General features: G+C 42.1%; 1 protein-coding gene across 2 annotated transcripts; it reads right to left on the bottom strand.

Moving 5' to 3' along the window:
* Positions 1–1,803: 1,803 nt before the first annotated feature.
* Positions 1,804–26,725, bottom strand: ANXA2 (annexin A2). 2 transcript variants are annotated; one of them, XM_039723389.1, is made up of 13 exons: positions 26,647–26,725; positions 21,806–21,865; positions 17,931–18,030; positions 12,180–12,274; positions 9,322–9,435; positions 7,243–7,333; positions 6,705–6,784; positions 6,331–6,390; positions 5,649–5,742; positions 4,822–4,917; positions 3,802–3,860; positions 3,080–3,202; positions 1,804–2,176 (listed from the first exon to the last, which is right to left on the bottom strand). In XM_039723389.1, exons 2-13 carry the CDS (start codon positions 21,851–21,853, stop codon positions 2,117–2,119), a joined length of 1,020 nt encoding a protein of 339 aa, XP_039579323.1. In that variant the 5' UTR covers positions 21,854–21,865; positions 26,647–26,725; the 3' UTR covers positions 1,804–2,116. The 2 variants fall into 2 exon arrangements, with proteins under 2 accessions (XP_039579323.1, XP_039579322.1); XM_039723388.1 differs by lacking the exon at positions 26,647–26,725 and adding an exon at positions 26,289–26,444.
* Between the last annotated feature and the right edge of the window lie 309 nt (positions 26,726–27,034).

The raw sequence follows: 27,034 nt of genomic DNA, 5'->3' as shown, positions 1-27,034 counted from the left end.
TGTTTTTAATAATGTATTTAATTTACTATGTGGGGATTTACTAATAAAATGTTGTCACACTGTCAAACATCATTCTTCAAGGTATTGCTACCTTTCAAAGTCTCAGAGACCTGATTTTTGCAATAGATCATGGACAGGGATCCATCTTGCTTATTAGCAATGCTGCAACTAATCAACAGGATCAACATCAGAGGTTGGAAATTTATTCTTATCTGAAACATCAATAAGCCAGTAATTGAAAAAAAAAAAAAAAACCACCCTAAAAAACCAGAACAAAACAACAATGCCAACAAAAAAACTGAATTTCTAGAAATCTTCTAGAGATCACAGGAGACGAATTTGCTTCCTAGTCTAAAATCAGTAAAAATAGTCCTGGCCTTTGAAATCCTGCTGGTTTAACATGGTTTTGCTCCTGAAGACAGCCTGCAATTTTGAATATCCTGTGGCAGTGAGGCAGAGCATGCCAACCATCAAATTCTGGTTGTTCATTCCACTGACTGGAAAAATGCTTGCAGTTTGATTTCTTTTATAAGGCCACATTTGAGCAAGCAACACTTATAGAGATGACTTACCTAATTAGATTCAAAGAGTGATTTGCTATCTCAGCAATAGTTTTTAAATGTACAAATCTAGACAGAGAGGCATTTTGTAAACAGGTGTGAATGGCACTGCCCCATCAGGCATTAAATTGGAGCTGCTCCTGAAAAATTGTATCATTTGTGCATTTAAGTTATCAATATTTTACCAACTGCAGTATTTTCACACCAAATTTTTTTTTTTTTTGTGGTCTACAGCCAATGATATTTAAGCAAAACCTCTCATCCTTCTAATGGTGGCGTGAAGCAGCCTCCTTGTGTGGTTCTCATATCTGTGAGGAGACCAAAATTATCTCCGAGGAGAACCCGAGCCTTTGAAACAGACAGCTACAAACCAGATAACGACAGAGGGAAAACACCTGATACTTACAGGCAGTTTTGCATTTCTAAAGGAGCAACAGCTATGAAAAGAGGAAACCATTTTACCTCCTGACAACTCTGCGACTCTTGCACGAAAGGTTGTGCTGGGGACGTGATCACCAGCCCCGGAGAGCGCCTGCATGGCCGCTCCCCTCAGCCTTCACTCGTGAGGGCAGCGGCCCCACTCCCAGCGGCGCGGGGGAGGTTTTGCTCTTCACACCTTTTCCCTAACACTCGGGTGTGAATTTCATGCTGTAGTAGGAGAAGGTGTCTCAGGAAGAGCAGCGCATGCTGCTGGCTCCCGACTGAGCCGGGTGGGGACGGTCCGTGGTGTGCCCAGCCTGGCCCGGCCCCTCCGTGGGCCCGCCCGAGTGCCCTCAGCCCGCCCGGCCCGGCCCCTCACGGAAAGGGCAATGGCTGCCGCGCTCCCCTCCGCCCGGCCCGGGCCACGGCTCTGCTGCAGAAAGCACTCCCCTTACAGACAGGCTGCTCTGTGTCCTCAAACCATTCCCCCCTGCATATAGGCACACAAAGTGTTTAAACGCTGAGGAGGGATTCAAGTGTTGGCCCCTCACAGGCAGGCAGAGTAGCTCAGGTTTCAGTGACAATTAGAGAAAGGATCACAGAACAGTCAGGCCAAGCAGAGGGGCAGGAGCATCTCCCTCAACCAGTAAAGAGAATGGTTTTGGATCTGCTGACAAAGTGAATCATTAAACAGATGAAGGGCTTGAGGGAAGAAGATAATTTTTCAGCCACAAGTAGTGGACCTGCACTTTTGCATGGCCAGCAAAAGCTAAATCCACACCAACTGTTCAGACAGTTTTCAAATTAAGAAAGACCCATATTGTTAAAGTAAAACACCATTTTATTTGTTTTATTAGAAACATTGCACAGAGAGGCAGAGCTTTTCACAAGCACGTGTGAGCCCGTGTCTCCCTGGAGGGTTAGTGTCTCTGGCTATACACTGTTAGGACCTTTGGCAGAGCCAAGCACAGCTGCCAAGAGGGGCATGCACAGCGCAGGGGAGCAAACTGCAGCAGGGCTCTGGCAGGGAAAGGGCAAGTCAAGGGTAGCTAGGAAATTCAGGTTTTCTAGGATTACAGTAAAATGAAGAGCATAAAAGGCATTTCTCTGGACTTGGGTTTCTTCCATCACAGTTTTCAGTCCTCTCCACCACACAGGTTCAGCAGTGCCCTCTGGTAATCCCCTTTTGTGTCTTGCTGTAAAGCAAGGGAAGAAAAATACAAAATACATATTAGGAAACAACCACAAAATGTGAAAGCATATGAATTATATTCTAAACCTGTGGGACAGCCTATGATTCACACTGAAGCCTTCTCAGCCTGGAGGAGACTATCTTGACTGAGTTTTACTTATGTGTGAAGTCAAATTATTTAATCATTCTCGCAATATAAATGCAAGGCCAAGAAGAGAGAAACTTGGGTATGAAAAAGAGTAGCACAACCAAGGAAAGCTGAAGGACTTGATTCTGCTCTGTCTCACTGATGACTGCAAAAATCATAAACCATGGGCACTATTAAAAAATTGCTAATAATCTACAATTGACACCTTCAGGAAAAGATTCTGGGTTAAGATTTTGACTCAGCTTCCTCTACACAAGGAATAATGTAGCACATGCTCTTGTGAGGGTGAAGATTAGCTTTGAAACAAATGCACAAGCTCTTCACCTATGCCCCAAGTTAGACAAAACCTAGCACCTGTAGCTCCTGTCTAATCACAGAAATGGACAAAAGTCACTAGCTAAAGAGCCTTCTCTTTGAGCACTGAAATGAAAGGGAGTAGCAATTTAGATGCTGTGTTTTCATTCAGCAATCACAGAACAATTGTCTCTTCTTGTGATCTGAGGATAGGGATTAGTGAACAGAATTTTCCTTCAGAACACATCAGCTGATTGCACAAAGCCCACTTATACTGTCAAGTGGCTGACAGGAACTGTATCAGCTGTAGACTGAAGATAAAGATGGGTTTTCCCATAGTACATAAATAAATCAATATTCTCTCTGTGGCCTCTAACACACCTCCCATGAATACTAGTGGTACCACAAATCCAATGAAGACTGCTGCAAAGGCCCATGATATAAAACCAAAGATTAAAAACTTGCCTGGATGAAATAATAGAGAGATTTTCCGTATTTCCTCTTGAATTCACTCTTGATTTTCAGCATGTCAACCTCACAGCGGGATACCATAATCCTGATCAGGACCTTGTCCCGGGTTCCCTTGCCCTACAAGCAGACACACATTTAGAGCTGCAATAGCTGAAATGGTACCATTAATTAATGGTAGGACAGCAAACTACAGGCAACCAAGATGAGCAATAAAAGACACAATTAATTAAATCTTCTAACAAAGGTCATTATTATGATCCAAGAATTTGAGTATGAATGTACCTTTCTCATCAGCAGGGTGTAACCAACTTGCAGTCACAAATTTAGCTTAGCACCAGGTCTTCCTGGAATCACCTAATGCCTGTCACCAGGTATTTTTCTCACATCCTTTTTCTTCACAAAATGTTTTGAGTTAATATCTTATTTTAGTATTCAATAAACAGCTTTTTCTGCTATCAGCTCTTGGCTACATGCAAAATGTGTGTCTAACTTTGCTAATTATAATCAACTGATCTAATGAAGAGACCCTTTCCTACATTTCCCTATATCAGAGGAATCTGAATAGATAATCCAGGCTCATAAGGGTTAAAGAAAGCTTTTGAACAATATTAGGTAATTGTTAATTTATTCACATGCCAGTCACATTTCATACGAACAGAAGTTCTAACAATGACAACAAAAAAAAAATAGTAGAAAGAAAAAACAGTCTTTCCTACCTTCATGGAATCATACAGTCTGTCTGCAAAATACAGCTGCTTGTTCTGAATGCACTGGACTGAAAAGAGAGAGAATAGTTAAATATCCTGCCCATACACAGGACACGGAATATTGCAGCCATTTTTAAAGCTATGATAAGTAGTCAAAATAAGGTTTTCAGCAAAAGTTCCTCCAAAAAGTGGACACAGAGAAAATATTTTTACCTGACTCACTACTCAGAAGTCATTTGGTTTAGCTTGTGACTGAACCACAGATGCTCACATTCTTAGGAAGGGTTTCCTTCCATGAAAATGGCATAATTTCAGAATTGCATCATTTCAGAATGCCAGCCCTCCTCCACAGCTCCCAGTTCATGGTTCCACTTCTAGAAATCTCTCCTCTGGAAACACTCCTTGTATACTCATCCATGAGAAGCCTCCTTTTCAAGGCTGAGCTCTGTTTATACTCCATTTGCACTACACAGCTCTCAGTTCACCCTCAGCCTGAAATGGATTTTCCCCTTAAAGAATTCCCTCTTAAACACAGTGACATCCTTGTCATCTTCACCTCATGGCACAGTATCAGCCTCACACCCTGCCTCCCTATTTCAGAGAATTCAGAGCCAAATCAGCTCTTTGATTAGCCCCTACCACCCCTCACTGCCTGCCTGTCTTCTCTCTCACACATGCTGTTTTCTCTCCAGCCTATGTGGGTACTGAATAATTTCAACCTTTTTGTTTGCCTGGGGAAACAAACATTAAGCCTGTCCATCAAATAAAAGTGGAACTAACAGCAGATCACAACACACATGCATTTTCATTTTAATTGGAAAGCAAAGTTTATATCTTGCAGAGGGCAAAAATAAGCTGCTTTTCAATATCTGCAATATTCTAAAATACACCAGTGGATCCAACAACACCAGTATGTCCAGCTAATTTCTCACCCAGCAGGGTGAATCTAGGTCCTACCTTTATCATGATACATTGCAAGAGCCCTGAAAGATCCTGCATAAAGACAGTCTTTACTTCAGGGAAACTTACCAAGATTAAGAAAGGCATTCTCCAAATCTCCCTTAACCTCCTTCTTGATGCTCTCCAACATATCATATGGGCTGTAGCTCTTGTACCTGTCAAACACTGGCACAGAAAAGAAAGCAGGTGAAATCAAAACCAGACCAAGAACTGGCAGAAATAACCAACCACAGCATGAACACAGACACAAGAATGTAGAGACACATGATTAATAAATATCCATGCAAGTCCTTCTGAGAATCTCATCTTAAATACAAGCAGAAGTTTGTAAAGGTCCCATGCTGTGACCTTTTTGCTTTTCTTGAACATCTCCATAATCTGGGAAAATACCATCTTAATCCTGTACTGGTATTTTTTGAAACAACAGTGATTTAAAGACTGAAAGACTTTGAAAGTCTTCAAATGGCTTTTCCCATGTGCTGCTTTACAGTATCAGAGCTGCTTTTGGGTCTTCACTGGCAGATTTAACCACATGATACAGCCAAGCTACCCTGGCACAGAGGTAAAAGCTAAAGGACTTCTCAAGGTATCCTGCATCCATATTTTCTAGGTTTGCAACATCTTTGTTTTCAGTGTATGTGACATATAATTGAGCATTGTTACACCTATGTAAAAAAGAGCTGTACATACTTAAAATGTGAGATCAACACACCCACAGAAATAACTAGATTTTCTTTAAAAATAAACACCTTGGACATGAATTAAGATTTATGACATCTCCTATGTTTTTGAGTGCTATTCACAATCATTTCAATTGTACCTGGGACAAAATCATTACCATTTTGTTATAACTTTCTCTTACAGGAAAAAAAAATAGTCTGTTTCTTGAATAGTACCTTTCTGCAGGTGGGGAACACTTCTTTCAGTCATAATGTTGATCCACTTGGGGACATCAGTTCCCTTTCTCTTCACACCAGCATCATAGAGGTCCTGGGGTTAGAAAGAAAATCACAAAAAATCAGGAGTTGCACAAGAAGCCATGGCAGATGTATACAATTTCCTTATTGGAAAAACAAGCACTACTGGAACTCTGTCTGTGGGAGAAACACACAAGGACAGTGGTTGGGCAGGTGACCAGGACAACACTTAAGGACCTAAATCTGACACTAAGACTAATTGCTTTGTATTCACCTCTGGCTACAGCTTTACTCTGTATTTAGCTCTGTTTACCTCAGCAGAACTGCTCTTGACAGATGCAGATGTAACAAACAAGCACTAACAGCCACTAAGTTCACTGCAATGGATGTATTTCCTTTTGTTAAAGGCTCTCTCCATGTATCTAAATGAAATATCAGAAAGCTTCTGTATAGTGGGTAAGTACTCTGTGAAAATTGATACCTGAAGGCATCAGGATTGCAAGTGGCAGATTCACTGACACCATGCAAACATCACTGTGCAGGGCAATCTGAAATACACACACCTACTTCACAAATGCTCTCCACTTTCAGTATGTTTATGTCCAATATGCCCCAAAGCCTGACCAACTGGAGATATTTCATGGTCACTACCAGCACTTACCCTGGCATCTTGGTCAATCAGCTCGTAATCAATCACAGAGGTATCTTCACACCTTTTGCCCTTCAAACAAGATATCAGCATTTTAGAAAGTTTCATAGAAAGCAAGCAGTTTGCTATACATATATTCAGGTTTTTTTTTTCTTTTTTTAACCTGAATTTGCTAAATGCATACTCCACCCCCATTATGAAGCTAATGCTGTGAATGCTGCACTTCTGTTAAAATACTTTGCCCTTTAACGTTTGAATATTTTTCCCCCCCAAAGGTCAGTGAAAACACAGAGAAATTTAAGAGTGCATCAGAAACCCAATTGTTTCACTGGCAGCCACCCCTCAGGCACGTTAGCCAGCAAGTGGGAAACTTTGAACAGCCCTACCTTGGCCAGGGCAACCATTAGCTTGCGGAAGTCACCAGACGTGTCTGATATGATGTCCTTTTCCAGCTCTGTCTTGTACACTAAAAAACAAAGAGCTCTTTTGAGGCAAAGGGGTGTCTCACAAATACTCCTTTGCAAGAAAAAGGGCTGCTAATTACTGTGTTTTATGCACATGAACAGCTACACTCTAAGTCAGGTGTGGAGGACAATGAAAAGCCCACGCTTCCCTACATCAAACTCAGCACTGCTACCAGCTAGTCATGAGTTCCATGCAATCAGTCTCTCGTGGAAAGCTTACAAAAAACTTCGTTTAGAGCCAACTTGTATTAGTAGCAAATAGCCTACAGTCTGTTTGCTACCAAGCAACAAGATGCAACTATATAAATCACACAAATGTCCAGAACACCAGTACAAAACAGCAGAGAACCAAAGCAGACTTGAGTTTGCTTTCTAATAATGAAATTCACACTGAGGGGAATTTATCCAAGTAATTTAGTGTAGGAGACATAGTACATGGAAACTTGCAAAGTAAACTCACTTTCCCTGTAGACTCTGTTGATTTCACTGAGCTCCTGGTTTGTTCGGGAGCAGATGATTTCAATGAGTGTGTCTTCATCAGTTCCCAGCCCCTGCAACACAAACGGGTCTCACTTAGGAGCTAGCAATGAACAGGAATGTTTAAATGGTTTAAAAACATTTTACAGACATCTCCTCTCCCCCACTCTAACAGTTTAGGGATATTTTTTACCAACTGCTCCTGAGAAAAACAGATGGAATATTCTAGTGGCTTAGAGATCCTGTAGATGCTCTCTGTGGGCAATGTGCATTTTCTGTGCGTGTCTAACAGTGGCCTCTTCACCAGCAGAACTGGAGAAGGTCTGTTTATCATGACCTGTATGATTTTTTATTCACTGGGAACATGGGAAGAAACTCCAGTCTTATCCTCCTGTTAGGATGCTGTTTGTTAAGCCCATCTGTAACAGAATGTCATTTTGCAGGTGGCAAAAATGGGCATAGTTTTCACAGGATTTCAAGAGAAGTAACATCCTGGGAAAATGTCTCATGCTGCAGAGTCTTGATCATGTGGAAAACAGAGGCAATTATGAGGCAAAGTACACTTTGGGTAAAATGTATCCCTTGAAGGGGCAAGAAAGTGGGACAAACCAAAAAAAAAAAAGCATCTGGGGAAAAAAATGAAAACTAGGAACATATATAATTTTCTAAATATAAAAAAAGAAAAAAAAAAGAAAACAAAAAGAGGAGTAAACCCAAGTAATTTTATTAACATGGCTTAAAGTTAAGAGAACTAGAAGAGCTTTCCACACAATGGCTCTAATAAGCATCTGGGGAAAAAATTATAAAATGAAGACTAGGAACATATTTAATTTTCTAAATATTTTTGAAATATTTTCAAGAATGTGTAACAGAAAAAGAATTAACTCCTTTGTGATAACTTTGCTTTCCTCAACTCTGATGCCAAAGTCATAACTTGTAATGCTCTATGTATCCAGCCAAACTTAAGCTCAGGCAAATTCAGAGCATTGAGAGGTTTTGCTAATTCAGGTCAGGGAACTCCCTGGGAGCTGGGAAAAGCAACCCATGGAGAGCATAGAATATTCTGCATTTGGGACTACTCTGAGGAAATTGCTTGGTCTTTAATCCCAAAGCCCAGACTAGTCTGAGTCACAATAAGTTATGGACAGGCTGTACTCAGACCAGGAGAGGGCAGCATCTGATTACTCAAACAAGCATTTGGCCCACAGTTGAAGAGTTACCATTTCCATAGTGGGTTGGTTTTTTGGCTTTGGGGATTTAAGGAGGTTTTTTAGGGGGGTCAGGGTAGTGTGTGTATTTATGTGGTGGTTTTGTTTCCTTATTTGTTCATTAACTCCTTTTTAATCATCTGGAGAAGTTAATTAATTGGTGTTACTGATACATTCTAAATTTCAGACATAACTTAGTACTTGTTTTTAATTATTAAAAAAAACCCCAAAACAACTAACTTGAACAAGAACATCCCGAATGTAAGTGATGATTAGGTAATCATAACTACAATTTCTCAACCTTAGTTTGCTTACAAAGGTGACTGTACTGGCATGAGCAACTCTCAAGTCTTGTTTCAGTGACCTACAGAGCAGTTATTTCTTTCTGCAGAGACTGCTTTTGATGCCCCATCTTCTTTATCTTCTACACAGAGCAGCTCTGGTACAGGATGTTCTTTCCACATCAATGATATGACCCAATAACTGGAAATTACTGTTTAAGCCTATAAATGGCAGCAGAGGATCTGATGGCTCCTGCTAACAGCTGCTCTCTTAAAGGTTTCTCATACTAGAAACCTGTACATTGTTTGTAAGAGCAGTCAGCAAAGCAGCCAGGCTGTTACTCCTGAACTGACAAGAATCAATTTTTCCTTAAAGAGAGGATTTGATTAAGCGTTTTAAAACCACACAGTTCCATGATTTCTCTCATTTTGGATACCTTGCAGCTGGATATTTAAATGGTAGCATTAAAAAAAAAAATCAGTTTGAAAATCATGACCCTGGATATGAAGTCCGTGTTCTTTCCCAAAACAGTTACATCAGATCAACAATGTTAAATTTCAAAGCTTATTTACCTTCATGGAAGCTTTCAATTCAGAGGCATCATACTGTGCTGGTGTCTTCAGCAAGCCCAAGATCACTGCCTCCAAATGACCTGAGAGTGCAGACTTGAGTGCTGCAGAAAGCTCCTGTAAAATAGATGGGATGATGGAAGAAAAGAAATTAAAGCTCATTTCTGATCTTCAGAGAATTTAACCTGCAGGGCTCTAAGTCTCCAAGCCTGCAGCAGTGTTTCTTACACAACTGACAAGAAAACAGAAACATAAAGAGCTTTCTGGCTGTGAAAGCCTAAGAAAGAAATTAGGGCAAAGGAATTTTTTTTCTAATCCTCTGAAAATAAGAAGAAATGCACAAGTGCTAGAAAGCACAGTGCAGACACATCTGAACAGCTTCACTCCAGTCCTGAAGCAGTGATGCTTTGCTGGAGCTAATAAGCACAGATGGATCTGGGTTTGACTCACTGTGGTCACTGCTTCTCCATCATACTCCCACAGTTTTCCCAGCAGCACTGTATTAAATGTGGTTTTCCTCTTATCCCAGCCCTTTACTAGCTAAGACACTGGAAAATTGACTGCACACTTACTCCACCATAAGGCCCAGCTCCCAGCCAGATATCTGAGGAGATAAAAAATCATCCCTGAGCATTGAAAAATTATGCCTGTCTTCTAGGAAACTATCAGAAGCTTATGGCCTAAATCCCTCTTGTTAATTGCCAGTCAGCCCTAAGAAAAAAACCAGCCAGGGATGTTCACTGCAGAGGATGCAAATCTGCACCAGTCAGAGCCCATTTCCTTGTATGGGTTTCAGATGCAACCTGAATTATGCTAGTATCAGCCTCCCTGCAGTGTAGGTTACAAAGCTGAAATCCCCAGGATCAAGTCTGGGGTTCACACAGATCCATGGATTCCCTAAGCTGAAGTCAAATCTGTAGCATTCAGAAGGGAATTGCTGCATTTCAGTCGCTGGTTTCTCACTAACAATCACTGAGCTGGAGAGGCAGGAGAAAAGGGGGTAGAGAAAGTGACCTCAGCTGCATTGCAGAGAAGTTTGTGCCAGAAAGATAATGAGCCCAGGCCTTTAGTTAATTTCCAGAGTCACCCACTCAATCCAGGGCACTAATTTATGCTAATACTGTGTGCACCCACTGCATGGATTGACCAAGGGAGGCAAGGGGGAGTTTGGGGCATCTGGCTGCTTTAGACCTAGAAACATTTTAGTATAAGCACTCCATGTGGGATACAATGTTCCAGCCTTTATTTGGGTGAAAACAGGTTCTTCAGAACTGCCACAGGAAAGAGCACATGTCTCTGTAGTAAATTTTAAGGAACAAATTGCTTAGAGAAGTTGTGGCTGACTTATCCCTGAAAATGTTTAAAAGGCCCCCAAGATGGGGCTTTGAGCAACCTGATGTAGTGGAAGTGTCCATCTTGGGCACCTACAGTCCCTTCCAACCTAAACCAAGAGTTTCCATCAGACACTGCTCATCCCAAAGGAGTTAAAAGAGAGCTAGACTATGTGACATTTAAAATTATGATCTCTTGATAGATCCTGCAACACACAAAGCAAGCAGCCTAGTACAGCACAACACATTGCCAACAAAATCTGCACAACTGCTTGCAAAGAAAACCATCAGACACTGTCCCTAGAAGATATACCTACGTGTCTTTTCATATCCCACTTCCTCCTCTCATGTATATCTGAGTGGTTTCTACTGCACATTTCCATTGTTTATACGACTGTTTTATTCTTTGGTACTTGTTAAACTTCTGATAAATTCACTTGTTCTTGGGTCGCAGCAAGGGAAAAAAGTGAGAGAGAAACATGAAAAAAGTTGCAGATTTTTTTGACTGTGCATTTTTGTGGTCATGCAGAACATTTAACAAAGCTTTAAGTGACACACTTCATGACTGGGGTCCATTTATGTGCAGATTGTCCCAGTGTCCCCAGAGCAGGAGGTGCAGGCATGTGCACACATGCACGTGTCCAACCTGGCTGTGCCTCTGCATGTGCCTCTATCAGTCATGCAGAAAAGCTGGTGACTCCCAAAATTTAATTCTACATTTACGTTTGGGCTCACATGAGTATTCTGGGATGCTACTTGAGGACTACCATTTGGGGTCTGGCAAACCTGGAAGAGATACGTTCATCATCATCTGAACTCTATATAAAGTTTCCTCTTTTTCACTGGCACAAAACTTCAAATATGATAAGATTCTCAAAACTTCAAAAGAGATATCTTGCCTCCCAGACAGCAAGACTCATTTTGCAGAATTCTGCATACATCTTACAGATTTCTCTCCATCAATAGATCAGTACCTAAGGTATTTCTGCCAGGATAATTTTTAATGACAGTTCAACTCATTACATCACTATCCCACAGCTGCAGTGCTCATAGCACAACTGACTGCAGTCCTTTTTCAGCTAAGCTAGCTGTGTGAGAAGAAACAGAACACTTCCTTTATGCTGAGTTGTCTTAAAAAAATAAACAAAAAATCCAACACCACCTAAAAAATATAAACCAAACAAAAGTAAAAAAACCAAAACAAACCAATCCCCTAAAGGATCTCTTTCATTTTTTCCTTCAAATGGAGGCACTTCATGCCAGTGACTCCTCAGTATTTTTAGCACATTTCACCAGGGAATCCTGTGGGTCCCAATGTGATTTCTGAAGGTGCTAGGAAACCACCATCTCCAACAGACTTAAGTCCCAACTGTGCATATGCAACATATTTCAAAGTTCTACCAGTCCCAAACTGTGACAGCATGGACAAAGTAGATGCATCTTCAATTTCAGTGAAAAGACAAACCCTGAAAAATCTAATTGTCCACAAGAAAAATATTCAATAATGACTATTCCTTCATATTTTACTACCTTTTTGGTTCTCCTCTGATAGGCAAAAGCAATGTCCTGCCTCTGTTCATTGCTGCGGTTTGTCAGGATGTTGATGATGGTGACCTCATCCACACCTACAAAGACACAAGACAGAGAGTTAGAGAAGCTTTCTTGTCCCTGTTCTTGTATCAGGATGTTCCCCAACACTCCCAACACAGCCCATGTGCTGTCTGGAGCAGAGCTCAGCAGCTTTCATTAGTTAATGTTTATCCTGCTCTGGCTGTGGGAAAAAGCCACCAATTAGAGCCCAGACTGCTGATGGGATGCAGATCTTAGGACACATCTCAAAGTCTAGTTTGTGACCAGCTTTGCCACTGTCTTGTGCTTGACTTATGTGTCTGTGCACTACTTTTCAAGCACTCAGAATTCTGCAAAAAGCTGCTCAGAAACACAGACTTTAAAATTTGCACTTACTAAAGCCTGTCCTGCCATTTTAGTGGAGTTTTTTTTTCAATGAAGACTTCTTAATAAAGCAGTTATGCTTTCTATTTAAGTCATTTAATCCATCACTCCAAACATGAAAACAGGAAAATAAACAAGTATATTTAATTCAGTACATTTCAGAGGTTCAAAAGACAGAAGGGATTTTTGACACTAGAAGAATTAAGTATGTGCTCCTCCTTTTGAAATCACTGGAAGATCCATGCTGAGCTGTAACTGACACACCTAGAGGATGTGGATGCTCAAACTCCCAACTTATCTTTTAAGTAAGTGAACTACACATCAGCAAAGGTTTCAAGGGAACCATTCCAAATCCATGCACTTCAGTGCAACTGCCAGCTTTTGAAGCAAACAGGTGGCTCTAATCTAGAGGTCAGAACAAGCCCAGGTCTTCACTTGAGCTCTCTTTGTTTAATGAAAGTATTATGAATCACTTCTTGCACACACATCAGTGTAAAAGATGATTTCTTGATAAAAAACCCCAGAAAGTAAGGACTGGATCAGTAGCTCCTAGCAGGACTCAGATCCCTGCCAGAATCCAGCTACATTTATTTTCCCTATTACCCAAAGTAACCTGAAACAAAGAACTGCAACTGATATTATAAAAATAAATCATATAAAGTAGGAATCTGGCAAAAAAACCTGCAAGAGTCTAAAATTATAAGTCTAATCCAAAAATTCTCTCTCTTTCTTCACCACATTTTTCATGATGAAATACTCCATTTGGTAGCCTCGTGTCCTTAGCTTGTGCTGAGGCAGACCTACATCAGTGCTCTTATTCACACAAGCTTGGCCTGCAAATGATATCATAAGGTCCTGGAAAGCATAATGTGTCCAAGTTACAAACTCTGACTTGAAAACAGGCTGACTGCACATTTCAGCCATAATCTACTCCTGCACATTTTAAAGTGTTCCCACATTATAAAAGAAAACAAATTCTCCCTGTCCAGAAATGGCCACACACAGACATTGAGCCTTTCAGCTGTTGCAGGCCCACAGTACAAGGCAATGTCTTTTTAATAAATTCTGAATTTAAACAATTCTTGGCATTCAAAAAAGCAAATGACATTTTCAAGTAGTACCACAATTGCTACAGATTAGAAGCCCACAATTGACTGACTGCATCCAAGTTTCTAGTACACATGCCATGGAAATATGAAGTTAACTCATTGCTCTGGCATTCAGTGGAAAGTAAAGGCTTGTACTTCATTCACACTGGGGAATCATGCTGCACACACAGGATGCTGACTCACTGCTGCTGAGGTGGGGCAGAGCAGGACAGCAGCTCCAACACTTTCCTTTGCTGTTTGCTAAAGTCCCTGAAAGTTTCAAGGCAATGAAACAGAGCGACTCACTGCTGCTGAGGTGGGGCAGAGCAGGACAGCAGCTCCAACACTTTGCTGTTTGCTAAAGTCTCTGAAAGTTTCAAGGCAATGAAACAGACTTTATTTTCAAATTTATTCTGGCTAGGCAGGTTTTATCCCTGTATTTCTATCAATGGGGAATGGAAAGAAAAATTCTGCTTAATAACAGCTTTCCTTGTGAAAGAGGCAATGTGTGGTGGCATTGGTAAGATCAGTGTTGGAGCTCAGTCAGCAAAAATGAGGAAATGAAAAAGAATGGGGTCAGAGGGAAAAATTTAGATAAAACAAGACCATAATTTCAGCTCTGCTATTTTGCTTAGCAAGGGTTCACCAAACCCAAACCACATTGCAATGAGATATTTCTTTAGTGACAGTTTTAATATTAGGAATATGTGACTGACGCAGTTTGGTGGATTTCAGACACTGCCCTCTTTCACCAGCAAACCAACAGATATCTTCTAAAAACTTTTACTTCATAGTCTTAAAAACTCTATCAGGTTATGGGCATATTGGATATACTACATAAACAGAAGATCTTTCTCTAAGATTGAGCTGACTGGTTTACATGTCATCATTGTTTTAGCAGTTTCTGGGTAAAATGAATTTATTACAGATCTACGTTCTAAGCCCTTTCCTACAACAAGCCTGTGCCTGAATTCTGCCAGCCATGGAATAAAAAATTATCCCATGAGACCTCAATAAAGGCTGCAAATAACAAATATTCACAACCTAGACTGACAAAATTATTTAACAAGTACTCGAGACACACAAAGTGTCAATGCCAGGAAACAATTCTGAAACAGGAGAGGCAGTTCAGCAGTTGTCTTTGCTACAAGAAAAAAAATAACAGGAAATCTAACATAAGCTCTGTTATGCTCTTCCAGATAGTTTCTTCTGCTTGGGTTCATGCACATCAGCTAATCTATACACAGAGCACAGTAGAGCATTATACAGAAATTAAACAGCTTCTTGTCCTATGCAGCAAAAAGCCAACCCTTACAAAGGACATGCCAAGGCATTAAATTGCTGCAGAAACACTAAAAAGCAAAAAAATGAAACACACCTATAGCATTTATCCCAAAAGGAACAAGCCAGAACTGTAACAAGTTATTTGCATTATGCAACCTCTAGGTTGAACAACTGCTAACTACAAGGTTTTATATGACCTGGAGACATTTTTGCACATTTCCCTTCCTAGGCTGGTGGATATGTAAAAACCCCCTGCATTTAATTCAGCTCCACTCAAAGCCCTGCAAAAGGGCTGGACAATGTATTTGTGCAGTATAGTTGTTGCAGGTAGATCTAAGCCCAAATAAACACATCACAATATTTTCCAGAGGTCTCCACAGATGAACAGATGGCTTAGCAACCTCTGAGGGATTAATCTGAAGAGTGTGAATGAATGCTGAAATATTTAGATATTACATAGAGCAGAACAGTCACACACTGCTCTAGTTCTTTTCTCTAAACCAAATACACAGCTGTTGTTCAGGCAGTAAAATAAGGTTTAGCCATTTTACACAAGAATCACTAAAATGGAGATTCATTACTGTAATTCTGGGAGTTTCCATTACCATATAATAATCACCATATAATTATTTTTATGGTAACTCTCCCAACCTGGCCTGCCCTGATGGCAAACACCAGACTTCAGGCACTGTTTATACAAGGTATTGCCAGAGATAAGACTCCACTAGATATCACTTCCAAGGCACTGCTGCAATTTCCAAGATACTGGAAAGACTGCTTTGGTGAGTGTGAAATACAGGCCCATTACAGCATGTACAGACCTCCATTTTCAACACCAAGAAAGCCCAAGGGTTCAGATACCAGGTGTCCTTTATCCTGTAGAGAGTAAAGCCCCCCAAAAGGGTTTTACATGCCTGGTTTGGTTTTTTTTTAAGATTTTCAACCACAAACCAGCTTGCATATATTTACAACTTATTTACAATATATTTACAACTTATCTTACTCACTGTTTTAACATGAACAAGTCATATTCCTCTGCATCACTCTGATAACTTACATTGCTTATTTCTACTTCCCACATCCAATGCAAACTAATTGCTACAGAAATGGTGATACTTCCTAGGAAAATGGTAGCTGCTGTGGATGTAGACAGTCTGTTCATTATAGGTGTTATATTTTTAGTTCAAAAACTACTTAGATATTTCCCAGAATTATTTTAAAACTTGTTCTTGCAGATAGCTCTTTACATCACTGTTCATAAAAACCAGTTCTTGTCTGGATGAGTTGGAATATTCATTTGAGGAAAACCCTACATATATTTTAGAGAGCTCACATTTAATCAAATCTGCTGAATTAACAGATGAAAATATCCTGTTCCAAAGCACTCAAAGTGCAAGGAAACAGTACCTGGAAGAAGGGTCATAACGTTCTCAATACTTAATTTCCCACAAGAATACTTCCATTGTGAGATTCTTTAGGGTGGAAATCTGGTATCAAAATCATAAAGAGATTTTTCTTTAAAGCCACCATCCCAGAATAAGTTCAGGATAACAAACTAATAAGCAGAGAGAAGCTCAAGCCTACAAACATGCAGGTCCATGAGTAAGTTCCTTATTATTCCCTCAGAGATTTGAAAATCATCTACTGAAATGTTTCCATGTAACTTAACTGCACTGCTTAATTTGCTGGGAGAAAGTGGAAAGACAACATGAGCTTGACTTTCCTGACTGGAAAAGCTTTTGTACTGCCCGGGAGATTGCAACTTCCTTTTGCAATAATTAGCAGCTTGAGAGTTCAGACGTGTGAGTTTGTACCTACCCTGAGAGTCTCATGGTGTATTTGAAATGTCTAGATTTGCCCTATAATCAGAGCTGCAAAAAATTATAAAGTCTAGACAAAACTCTACATATATACAAAGCATCTGCTGCCAAATCTGATGATATATATATAACTCACATCAGGGAATTAAAAAAAAAAAAACAACACCCAAAACAAACCATAAATAATTCAAAATCAGAACTGAACCCTCTTTAATAAGGAATTTCTCTAGTTAAATTAAGAAATCTTGTGAAAGAAAGCCTTGTGCTTGTTATGGAGGGGATATATTTTACATTTTATAGCAAGTCAAACACATGCTTTGCTGGCACTGACGGAAGACTTAGCATTTCTTTCTGATGAGAAATTGTTTGGCTTTTAAATTTCTTTCTGACATGCAGGCAAAAGAGTTGCTGGTTCCAGCTACGCCCAGCTGCTGCTCCTCTGGCCTGGAGCAAGTGTGGAAAGCATGGCACTCCCTGTCCCAGGACAGGGCAGCATCACAGCCCCAGGAGTGCCACCAAGGCATTGCTTCAGAGCTGCACTTCACACTCCCTGCTCTCCTGATGCTTTCAATATACCACAGGGAAGCCTATTTAATATCCCAGCTCTGAGAAGTTCACATTGCCCTGCCCCTGAAATACCACAAACTCATTTCAAAAACTAGTTTTTAGGACCTTCTTTGACCCCAAATTAATACAAGATAAATGATTATTTAGTTAAAAAACCCAGGATAAAAATGTTCAAACCACTCCTATGGTGTCTGGAGAGCTGAAAGGAAGAAATGTCCAATCCAATAATGCAGTAGAAATCCATGATTCAGAGCCCACTCCCAAAGGAGCTGACACTTCATTCTCAAGTGGCAGAAAAGAAGAAGAATTTGAAATACTGATGAGTCAAGAGGAAAAAAGTGATAATCTCAACAACTCATGGCTACAAACTCAAAAGCATATTCAAAGCATGCACTTACAGGGTTCAAAATCTAACTTGGTCAAGATTTCAAGGACTCCAACACCTCCTAAAGTACGTATCCTTGAGTAAAGATATCAAAATGGTGGTGGTGAGACCCTGTCTTGTTCTGGTTCTTGCAAGCCAGCCTTCTACCTTGCCCCAGGGTGGCAGCCCCAGCCCCAGTGCTCACCTTTGGTCTTGATGGCCGTCTCCAGGGCCGCAGCGTCCCGGTCAGCATCGAAGTTGGAGTAGGCCTTCACTGTGGCATATGCACTTGGAGGGAGAGAATGCTGGAAGGAAAAGAACAACAAGTACAAAAAACCCTTCAGAGTTCAGTTGTGCAATGAATAAAACACATGGTTACCTGGTACTTAGCCCAGTGTTTAAATGCAAGGACCACCATCAGGTATCTGTGAAAATGGAATTCTCCCAAGAGCCACTGATATCTCTTCTCCTCACGTGTATTGCCCAGAAATCCACTCACAGCAGTGTTTATTATAACACAGAATATATACAAAGAGATATTATATTTATTGCAGCAAAAACCCAACACCTTCCAAGTTTACTTACTAAACTTCAATATTCTAAAATCTGGAATTTTCTGAAGGAAAATGACTACAGGAAGCTAATTTCAAGAAAGGTAAAGTCTACAGTAGTTTAGATTTGAATTCAATATTTTACTTTTTATTACAGGCTACAAATAATAAAGAAAAAAGAAGGAAATGGAAGATAAACAATGATAAAGTCAGGACAGTTTTGTGCACTGTCTCATGAACTTTAAAGATAACACCAAAAAAAAAATCAATTTAAGGCCATAGTTCTAGAAAGCAGAAGTTATTATTAATATTTTTATTCTTGGCCTCCAGATCCTTGCTTTAAGCAGCATGAGGCTTGCAAAACCAAATGACATTTCAAATTACCACTGCTAAGAGCACAAGGATTTGCAGGTAAGCTCACTTAGTAAACAGATGCAACATTTTCCAAGTTACCAGATTTTATCAGCTGTTTATCATGGTCCTCTCCTGAGGATTATAGCTGCAAAAAGAGGGTGACCAGAACAGAGACTGAACTCTTCTCAGCTGCTTCAGTGTGAGCTAACAGCTTGTTATCACCTCCCAGGGGAAGGTTAAATTAAACCACAGCTTTTCATAGAAGCAGCTGGGTAATATTCACAAATCCCACTCTGCTGAGTTCAATTTAGAAACCTAAACCTCTGGCAGAGAGGTAGAGCTACTAGCACCTGAAATTGCCACAGCCATTTCCTAAGTGAAGGAACAACTAAGCTTTCTTGGAAAAGATCCCCAGAAACTTTTGTTTCCATCTCTAACTCCAAAAGGAAGCTGGGTTCATGAACAGAACTAAGCTATCCTAATATGCCTGGAAAATTTTTTTACATGCAAATTTTTAAGAGGAGCACTTTGAAGTAAAGTTCCATGGTTTCTGACTGATTTTGACTCTATCCCTGTAGAGGTCATGCTGTTCTGTACAGATTCCTCTGGCAGCTGCCCCCGTGCCTTCTGGAGACAGTCTGTTTTATGCTGTGGAGATGGGAAGTCAAAAAAGCACCAGTAAACTGAATCATTTTCTTTTGTCTCTTACCATCAGTTCAGCCCAGCAAAGTGGCCCCAGTTTGGCCCAGAGCCACACCACAAAACACAGCCTTTGCTTTTAGTGGCAATGGAAACAGTAAATGGAGACATGCAATGCTGCCTCAGAGAAATCTGTGTGCCTGAAAGATTCCTGAGCCAGGCATCCCCCATCCTGGGGCACTGCTCACTGACCTACACTCTGCTTCATCTGCAACAGGTCACCTGGTGAGCTCAGCACCTCTCCTCCCACCCAGCTCCAAGAATTTTCTGAGTAATTTGGATGGAGTAGTTTACTGTAAAGATGGTAGCACACACTAACAAAATGCACAGCATATTTGCAATTTGGTGCCCATTTTTCCTCTGTCTCTCCACTCAAGGCATGCACCAAGTCAGACTGAGTTTCTCTGACAGGTCTCATCAGGGTGATTGTCTATGAAAAGCAGTAATTTAAATTCCAAGCTATTTAATTACTCTGGTACACTACTGTACCAGAGTACTAGTACTCTGAGTTTTCAGACAAAACTGACTTTCCATTTAGTTCAGTATAAAATTCTTCACAATGTGGCAGCAAAAGTCCAGATAATGTGCAACTGCACCACCTGTCTGGGCCAAACTAAAGCAGAGAAATTGGTTTTCTCCCTACGCATTTAGTGTGCTTCAGAGGTCCTTCACCTGCTTCCTCTGAGCCTGAGAAATTTAATCCTATTAGGAAACATGAAGGAGAAGCAAGTATCACTAACAGCTGCAGAGGCTTAATTTAACCTAAAAACACCAGAACCTTTTCACAATCTCTTCATCTGCGTATCCTGAGAATCTTTCTGTACTCTTGTGGAGAGATCCAGAAACTGGGAGCACAGACCAACCTCAGCTCAACTTCATCCTTTCAAGGAAGGAAGGAAAGAATCTTTCTGTACTCTTGTGGAGAGATCCAGAAACTGGGAGCACAGACCAACCTCAGCTCAACTTCATCCTTAGGAAAGGAAGGAAAGGGAAGGAAAGGGAAGGAAAGGGAAGGAAAGGGAAGGAAGGAAGGAAGGAAGGAAGGAAGGAAGGAAGGAAGGAAGGAAGGAAGGCTGAGACAATCAGGTCCTTCACCTTCACTCAAATCAGCTGCTGTACCACTGATGAGAGCACAGGGCAGCTCTGGGGTTCAGCCAGAACCATTCTATACCCTCAAGGTTAAAATTTTAAGAGAAGAATTGCTGGCCCAACTACTGTGTTTAATGTCAGTTAATTTGCTAAATCATTGCTCAGAGGAGCTGGTCTAATGTTGCAGAGCTACACAGGCCAGCTACTCAGTAATTCTGGCTTCCAACTTAGAGCACCAAGCAGCTGCCTGAGTCTTCTGACACTCTGCAGCAGATTTCTGATGGAAATGCTGCCATGGAACAGTATTCAAATCTGACTTTTGCAACTACTTGCAAGAATCAAGGAAGAAGCATTTCTGCCCTTGAGAAGAGATTGCTTAATTATTATTCCAAAAGTAATTCTCCATTGAAACACACAACCATGAAAGCTGAAGACTTGACTGTTTTTGCACTACAAAACCAGTTTTACGACTTACCTACAGTGCACTGGCCAGTTCTTTGCAACAGCTCTTCCACAAACATAGTCTGGTATTATTAATTTCGCAACAAGTACCAAAAATTGGCAAAACATTTGCTTGTACCAAGCTCAGACCCGCAGCTACCAGCTGTAAGATTTATATGTGTAGCAATTTCATTAGGAATGTGATGAAATAATGCATGGATAGGATTCACTTCCTCTTCAGCAACAATAACAGAACCACAAACCCATGGCATGATATGCTGATACCACATTGGTAATCTACCATCTAACTGCAACTCAAGAAATCAAACAAAGACTGTGGCTTTCTGGTATTTCAATAAATCTATAAACCAAGTGCAGATGTGGTGGAAAATACACAATCAAAACTAAAATAGAAAAGGAGAAAATAAGTTGGAGAAAATAATTTTTTTCAAGAGCTAGTTTGGTTTTGGTGATAACCATCACAGGAATTAGATCCCCAATATTTTTGTTCTCATAAGGTTCTCCATTTTTAACTGGGGGGAAAAAAAATAAATTCAGAGGGTATCAGCAAAACTGAACATATTTCCATCTTCTGTTCTCATCCTTAAGTGACTTGTTCCTTTGGAAGAAAGAGGGACACAGATGCAAAGCAGCCATTGTTTGCCCTGTGATCTCTTTGATAAGGCCAGCAGGAGGATACTGTGTTGCTGGCCAGTTAAAAGAACTCTCATTAAATCATGTAACTGTCCTATGGTTTACAGCTGGCTTGTGGATGAAAACTGGTCATTGCTGATGAGGTTTTTAGCCAATAAAAGTTTAAGGGATGTGTGGAATCTTGTAAACTGTACAGCTCAGTGCAATTGTTGCTGCAGAGTCCTGTAAAAGGAACAAGATGAGACATTTAAGTAAAACAAACTTTTATTGCTTAGACATAAGCAATACTTACATCTCCTTCAAGGCTGAGCTTGCTTAAAATTTCGTGAACAGTGGACATGTTGAAAGAATGCTGGAGGAAGAGAAGAAAAAAGACAAAGTAGATTTAAATATATTTACAGTTACATCAGTGTGTCCCACCAGTCTTGAAGAACTGCAGCACTTCAAGTGACACAGCCCAAAGGATCTGCTAATACCAAGCAGGAAAGAAGATTTAAGAGTTTCCAAGCCACACCACCGTTAATAATGCAACAACAAGAGGTCTTCATTCCATTGTACAATAGAAAATTCCCTAAACAAGCATTTCTGCTGCATTTTACATACTCAGACAGGGATTTGAGAAATCTCTGCCTCAGAAACAGAGTTGCCTAAGCTGACAACTCAGTACCAGGAAAATTATCCAGAAACATTATTGCTTGGTCCAGCTCAAAGCCAAAGAACAGCAACAAGTAGTAGCATTTAAATCACACCCCCAATTCCTCAAGTACTCAGGAAATGAGTGAAATTATTTCTTTTCCTGCAGGCATTTCACAAAATCATAACCCCATTTAATCTTTAACCCTGGATGCTGGATCTTGTGGTTTTATTGTAGCTCTCCAGAACAAACACCACTGAGTAACACGATTATCAGAGATGAGGTAGTAGGGACTACCTTAAAATGGTAGCTCCAAAAAGAAGAGCCATTATGGCAGGTTAATATCAACGCTCCATTGCCAGGACCTGAACAACATCCTCCTTGTATATGCAAAAAAAGCAGGGAAAATCCCAACCCTGAGATGGATTATATACCTGGCAGAAATAAACATTGATGTGATCAACTTATGTTGCAATACTTTGCCTCTTTTAAACTCTGGATCCTGGTCAGGGAGCTTGCCAGAACTCTATTACTGTTTTAGTGAAAGGGTCTCTTGGCTAAGGAAAGCTTTTCCAAAGGTTGTAAGCCAGGGCCAATATTTAAAAGGCTTGATGCATTCCCAAACCCCTGCTCTCAAATTTCTCTAGAGAAAGGACAGACATGGCTACTTACACTGCTACCCAGTCACCCAGGATGGCACCTGCAGCAAGCATTATTTGCTGTTAAAATGAAAGCTTTTTTCCCAGGACTTTTACAGTCCAGCTGCAGGGAGCATTATCAAACAGAGCTGGGTTAGAAGAGTACAGGAGAAAGGGCAGCAGCACCTCAAAACCAGAGACATTCCACTAACTGCTACGTGAGCCTGATAGCAAAAGCCCTGCTTTCAGCTGGGTGCCACGCCCGTCATTGCACACTGTCACCGGCCCCCCAGGCCAGCTCCTTGGCTCCGTGCCCCCCAGACAACTCCCAGCTATTGTGCAGCCAGTCCTGCCTGTGCCCTTTCAGCTGGTTTTCAGCTGGCTTTTAATCCTCCATCAGTCACTCTTCTGATAGGATGGGCTTTCCTCAGGACCAGCCACCCAGGCCAATTTCCCAGAGAAACCAATCTCCTCTCCACTCAATGAACAATTCAGAGCTTGGAGAACTAGAAAGGTTTGAAAGGCCAATTTCCCAGAGAAACCAATCTCCACTCAATGAACAATTCAGAGCCTGCAGAACTAGAAAGGTTTGAAATAGTTTCTTGATAATGGTGGTCTGGTTAAAACTATAGGAAAAAGTGTTTTGTCCTTATTGTTGTTTTCTTTGTTTGTTTTAGCTCCTGTAAGGAGAAAAGCAAAGAAATCTGTGGGCAAAACCAGCTAGTGCTACAAGAATAAAACACAGCAGCAAAATCACAGTACATTTGTAGTGTAACTGCTGTTATCTCACATTTCCTCACTTGGAACACAGAAAAAGAATCTTACATCTCCTGAAACAATCTAGGTTTAAGTAACAAAAGCAACTTTACTTCAACAAAAAATAAGATTCCAGGGGAAGAAAAATAAGACAGAATAAAATGACAGTCATGCACTGATATATATGAGAATAAATTTTTTCAGGGGTAAAATCCAACCCAGGCCTTTAAAGAGAGGCTGCAGAAGTTGTAATAAGCTGTTACCTGCTGTTGGCATTACAAACCATGCTGGGTAGAGGGGATTGATATATATACATCTGAGTTATGAAATTCCTAATGTTTACACTCCATAAAATGAAGATCCTGTGAGACCTTTGTACTCTGACAGTATTTCAACTATTACCAAAGATGAGCAACTGAAGTCCTTTAGTCTTTCTTGTCACAAAGAAAACACCAGTGAGAGCTGAAGCAAAGCAACTGCAGCATAACCTTTCACATGAAAAAAAAACCCAAAATCACTGAACAGCTTTTTGCAAGACTACTGTTTCTAAATCAATTAAAAACCACATGGGATCAGGTTTGTTGGAACAAAACACTTGATCAGAGTCCAGGAACAGAACTAACACACCCTCACATAAAGCTGGAACTCCAGGTTCATATCACCAGAGCACAACAATGCTATAGCAACTGACTGCCCATCAACAGCAAGCTGGAAAAAGAAAAAAAAAAAAAGGGAGTTTTTGCAAGAATCTTTGCAGAGAAGGATTTTTTACCCAGAGAACAAACAGAGCTGTTGTCACACCCTGCCCTGTAAAGCAGTCGTATTTGAGAACAGACTCTCACTGTTCTCTGATGGACTGATTTTATCTGATGTAGTTTTGACAGGTTCTGGATGGGTTTGAACACGTAAAGAGAAAATACTTGCACTAGCCTGTTCTTCCTTACACTGGAAAGGAATCAAGTTTTACCTTCCAGCTGTAAACTAATACTTCAATACCTTAAGGCAAGTTTCTACAACCAATTTCTAAATGCACATTACACAATCCCCAATCATGTTATTCTGCTAAAACAGATGGCATGTTTTGACCTCAGCCCTTCCAGAAACACTGGTTTACAGGTCTCTTATTATACTGGCCCAGTCTCTATTCACCAACTTATCCCTGAAACTCTTTGGTAAGGGAAGAATGTGAGTTTAAAAGCAGCCCCATATCCTGATTTCCAGGGCCAGCTCACACACATTATGGAAAACCCCGCTGTGTTCCATGGAAAATTTCAGGTATGCACAAACAACTGCATTGCTCAATAAGCAGAATTAGCATTTTAAGAAGCACTCATTATACCAGGCAGAGATATGAGCAAAGGGTGTTCCCAGACATCTGAGCCAAGAAAACGGCATCCCCGGAATGAGAGAATGGAAACTCTTCCACTTGGAACACATTTGTGTCCAAAAACTAGGGCAAGCCTGCTAACAGAGATGAAGGACAGTGAGGAAGACCTGCAGCATCTGCTGCAAATGAAACAAGGGCTCAAAATCATTCATTCATATACAGTGCTAAGCAGGAGTACAAATAGGCCAGGTTGCATCTCCTTGAGGAAGACCTGCAGCATCTGCTGCAAATGAAACAAGGGCTCAAAATCATTCATTCATATACAGTCTAAGCAGGAGTACAAATAGGCCATGCTGCACCTCCCCAAATCACCCAATAAGGGTTAGCACATCATTTAAAGCCACTATTTGGAGGGAAAAAAATCATCTTCTTTAAAGAAAAGCATTTCAAAACCCATTAAACTGCTCTGCCACAAACATACTTGAACCATTTTCTTGCACAGGCATTGCTAATGACTCAGGAAGTTCCATTCCAGGAAGATACCATGCACAAACAAAATTAAGGACTTTTGTTTCTTCAAACTCAAGTTATTCTCACTTTTGAGACTGTACAAGAACACCTCTTCGGATTTGGGGTTTTTTTGGTTCATCAAGGCAAACTACACCAGATATTGGCCAATGGAAACTCTACCCTCTAGGGGTGTTCATCAATACCAGCTCTAGCAGCAGAAGGCACACACAGGGATGAATCACTCAAGGGCACACTGGTTCCAGGGGTCTTTCACTCTTGACCTGTCCATTGGGGTATGCACCTCTGTGCAGCTATAGCATTTGAACATGAACATAAGAACTGATGTTAAACAGAAGTAAAGCTGCCACGTATAAGCACACAACCCACTTGTGCATGACTTTGCTGAAATCATTTCACTTCTCTTTCAGTTCAAATACCTGGCAACATTCCTCTGCCCTACCTCCCCTCCTCCCTCGAGGGGGAAGTGGTGTCCGAGCTGACTCAGTCCAAAGGCAGCAGCAGGATCCCCGCAGTTCTGCTCGCTGGCAGGGTGGGAGGCAGAGCCCCGCCCAAGCCTGGCCGTGCGGGCAGGGAGGAGCGCGGGGCTCCGCGGGGAGCGCTCGGGCAACGCCCGGGCAGCGGGGCCCACCCGGCACTGCCCTGCCCTGCCCTGCCGCCCGTGCCAGCGGCCCCGGCAGCCGCGGCCGCACCCTGGGCGAGAAGGCAAAGGGGCCGCTGTCCCTGGCGGGCTCGGGGCTCCGCCGTGCCCGCGGGAGCAATTCCAGCCTCGCTCCAGCTGAATGAACACCGCCTCCAGCAGCCTGGCTGGCCGGCACAGCTTCTCGGCAAGCTTCCGCACCGAGAAGCGAACTTACAGTAACATGGTCAACCCAGCCGAGCCTTTGTATACCTTAACGACGAGCAGAAATTACTATCTGGGAAAGTTTGGCGAACTTTGGGACCGGTTCCTCTTTCCTGAGCGCTGTCGCCACACCCAGAGTTGCTGCGGGGCGCACGAAGCTCCCCGAGGGCTACTTCGCCCGAGGCCCCACTGTCCCAACGCGGAACCGAGCACAGAAAAGTAACAGGCGGGCAGGGCCGGAGGAAGCGGAGCCGGGAGCGGGAGGGCGGCGGCCGCCGCAGCCACCGCCCCGCTCCGCATCCTGCCGGCTCAGAGCCCGCTTCGCTCCCGCAGCAGCGGCGGCGGCTCCCGCAGCGCGACCCCCGCCCGCAGCCCCGCTGCCGCTGCGCTGCCGCCGAGGGCTCACCTGGCTGGGGCGGGCAGGGCGGCTCTGGCGGCGGCTCTGGCGGCTCTGGCAGCAGCTGGGGCCCGCGGCAGCCCGGGCGGGGTTTTGTAGGGCCGGGCGGGTCCTTCCCGCCCCGGCGCCCCCCCGGCACGGCGCTGACTCACCCGGCCGCGCCCGGCGCAGGACGGGGACAGGGACGGGGTGGGCAAGGGTAGGGCAGGAGCAGCCTCTCCCTCCGCACCCGTGCCCCGCCGGACGCCCGGGGGATGCCGAGGTTGCGGTGACGCCGGGAGCAGCGCCCTGGGCTGCAGGGGTCGGGGCTCAGCCCTCACTCCCCAGCCCCCCTTCTCCACCTGCCCGCTGGCCGCGCACCTTGCAGATGCGGCCCCGTACGCCTGTCCCCAGCCCT

The sequence above is a fragment of the Passer montanus genome, unplaced genomic scaffold, assembly GCF_014805655.1.
Source record: "Passer montanus isolate IOZ18808 unplaced genomic scaffold, ASM1480565v1 scaffold5, whole genome shotgun sequence".
NCBI lineage: Eukaryota > Metazoa > Chordata > Aves > Passeriformes > Passeridae > Passer > Passer montanus.
This window is presented reverse-complemented; position numbering and strand designations above follow the sequence as displayed.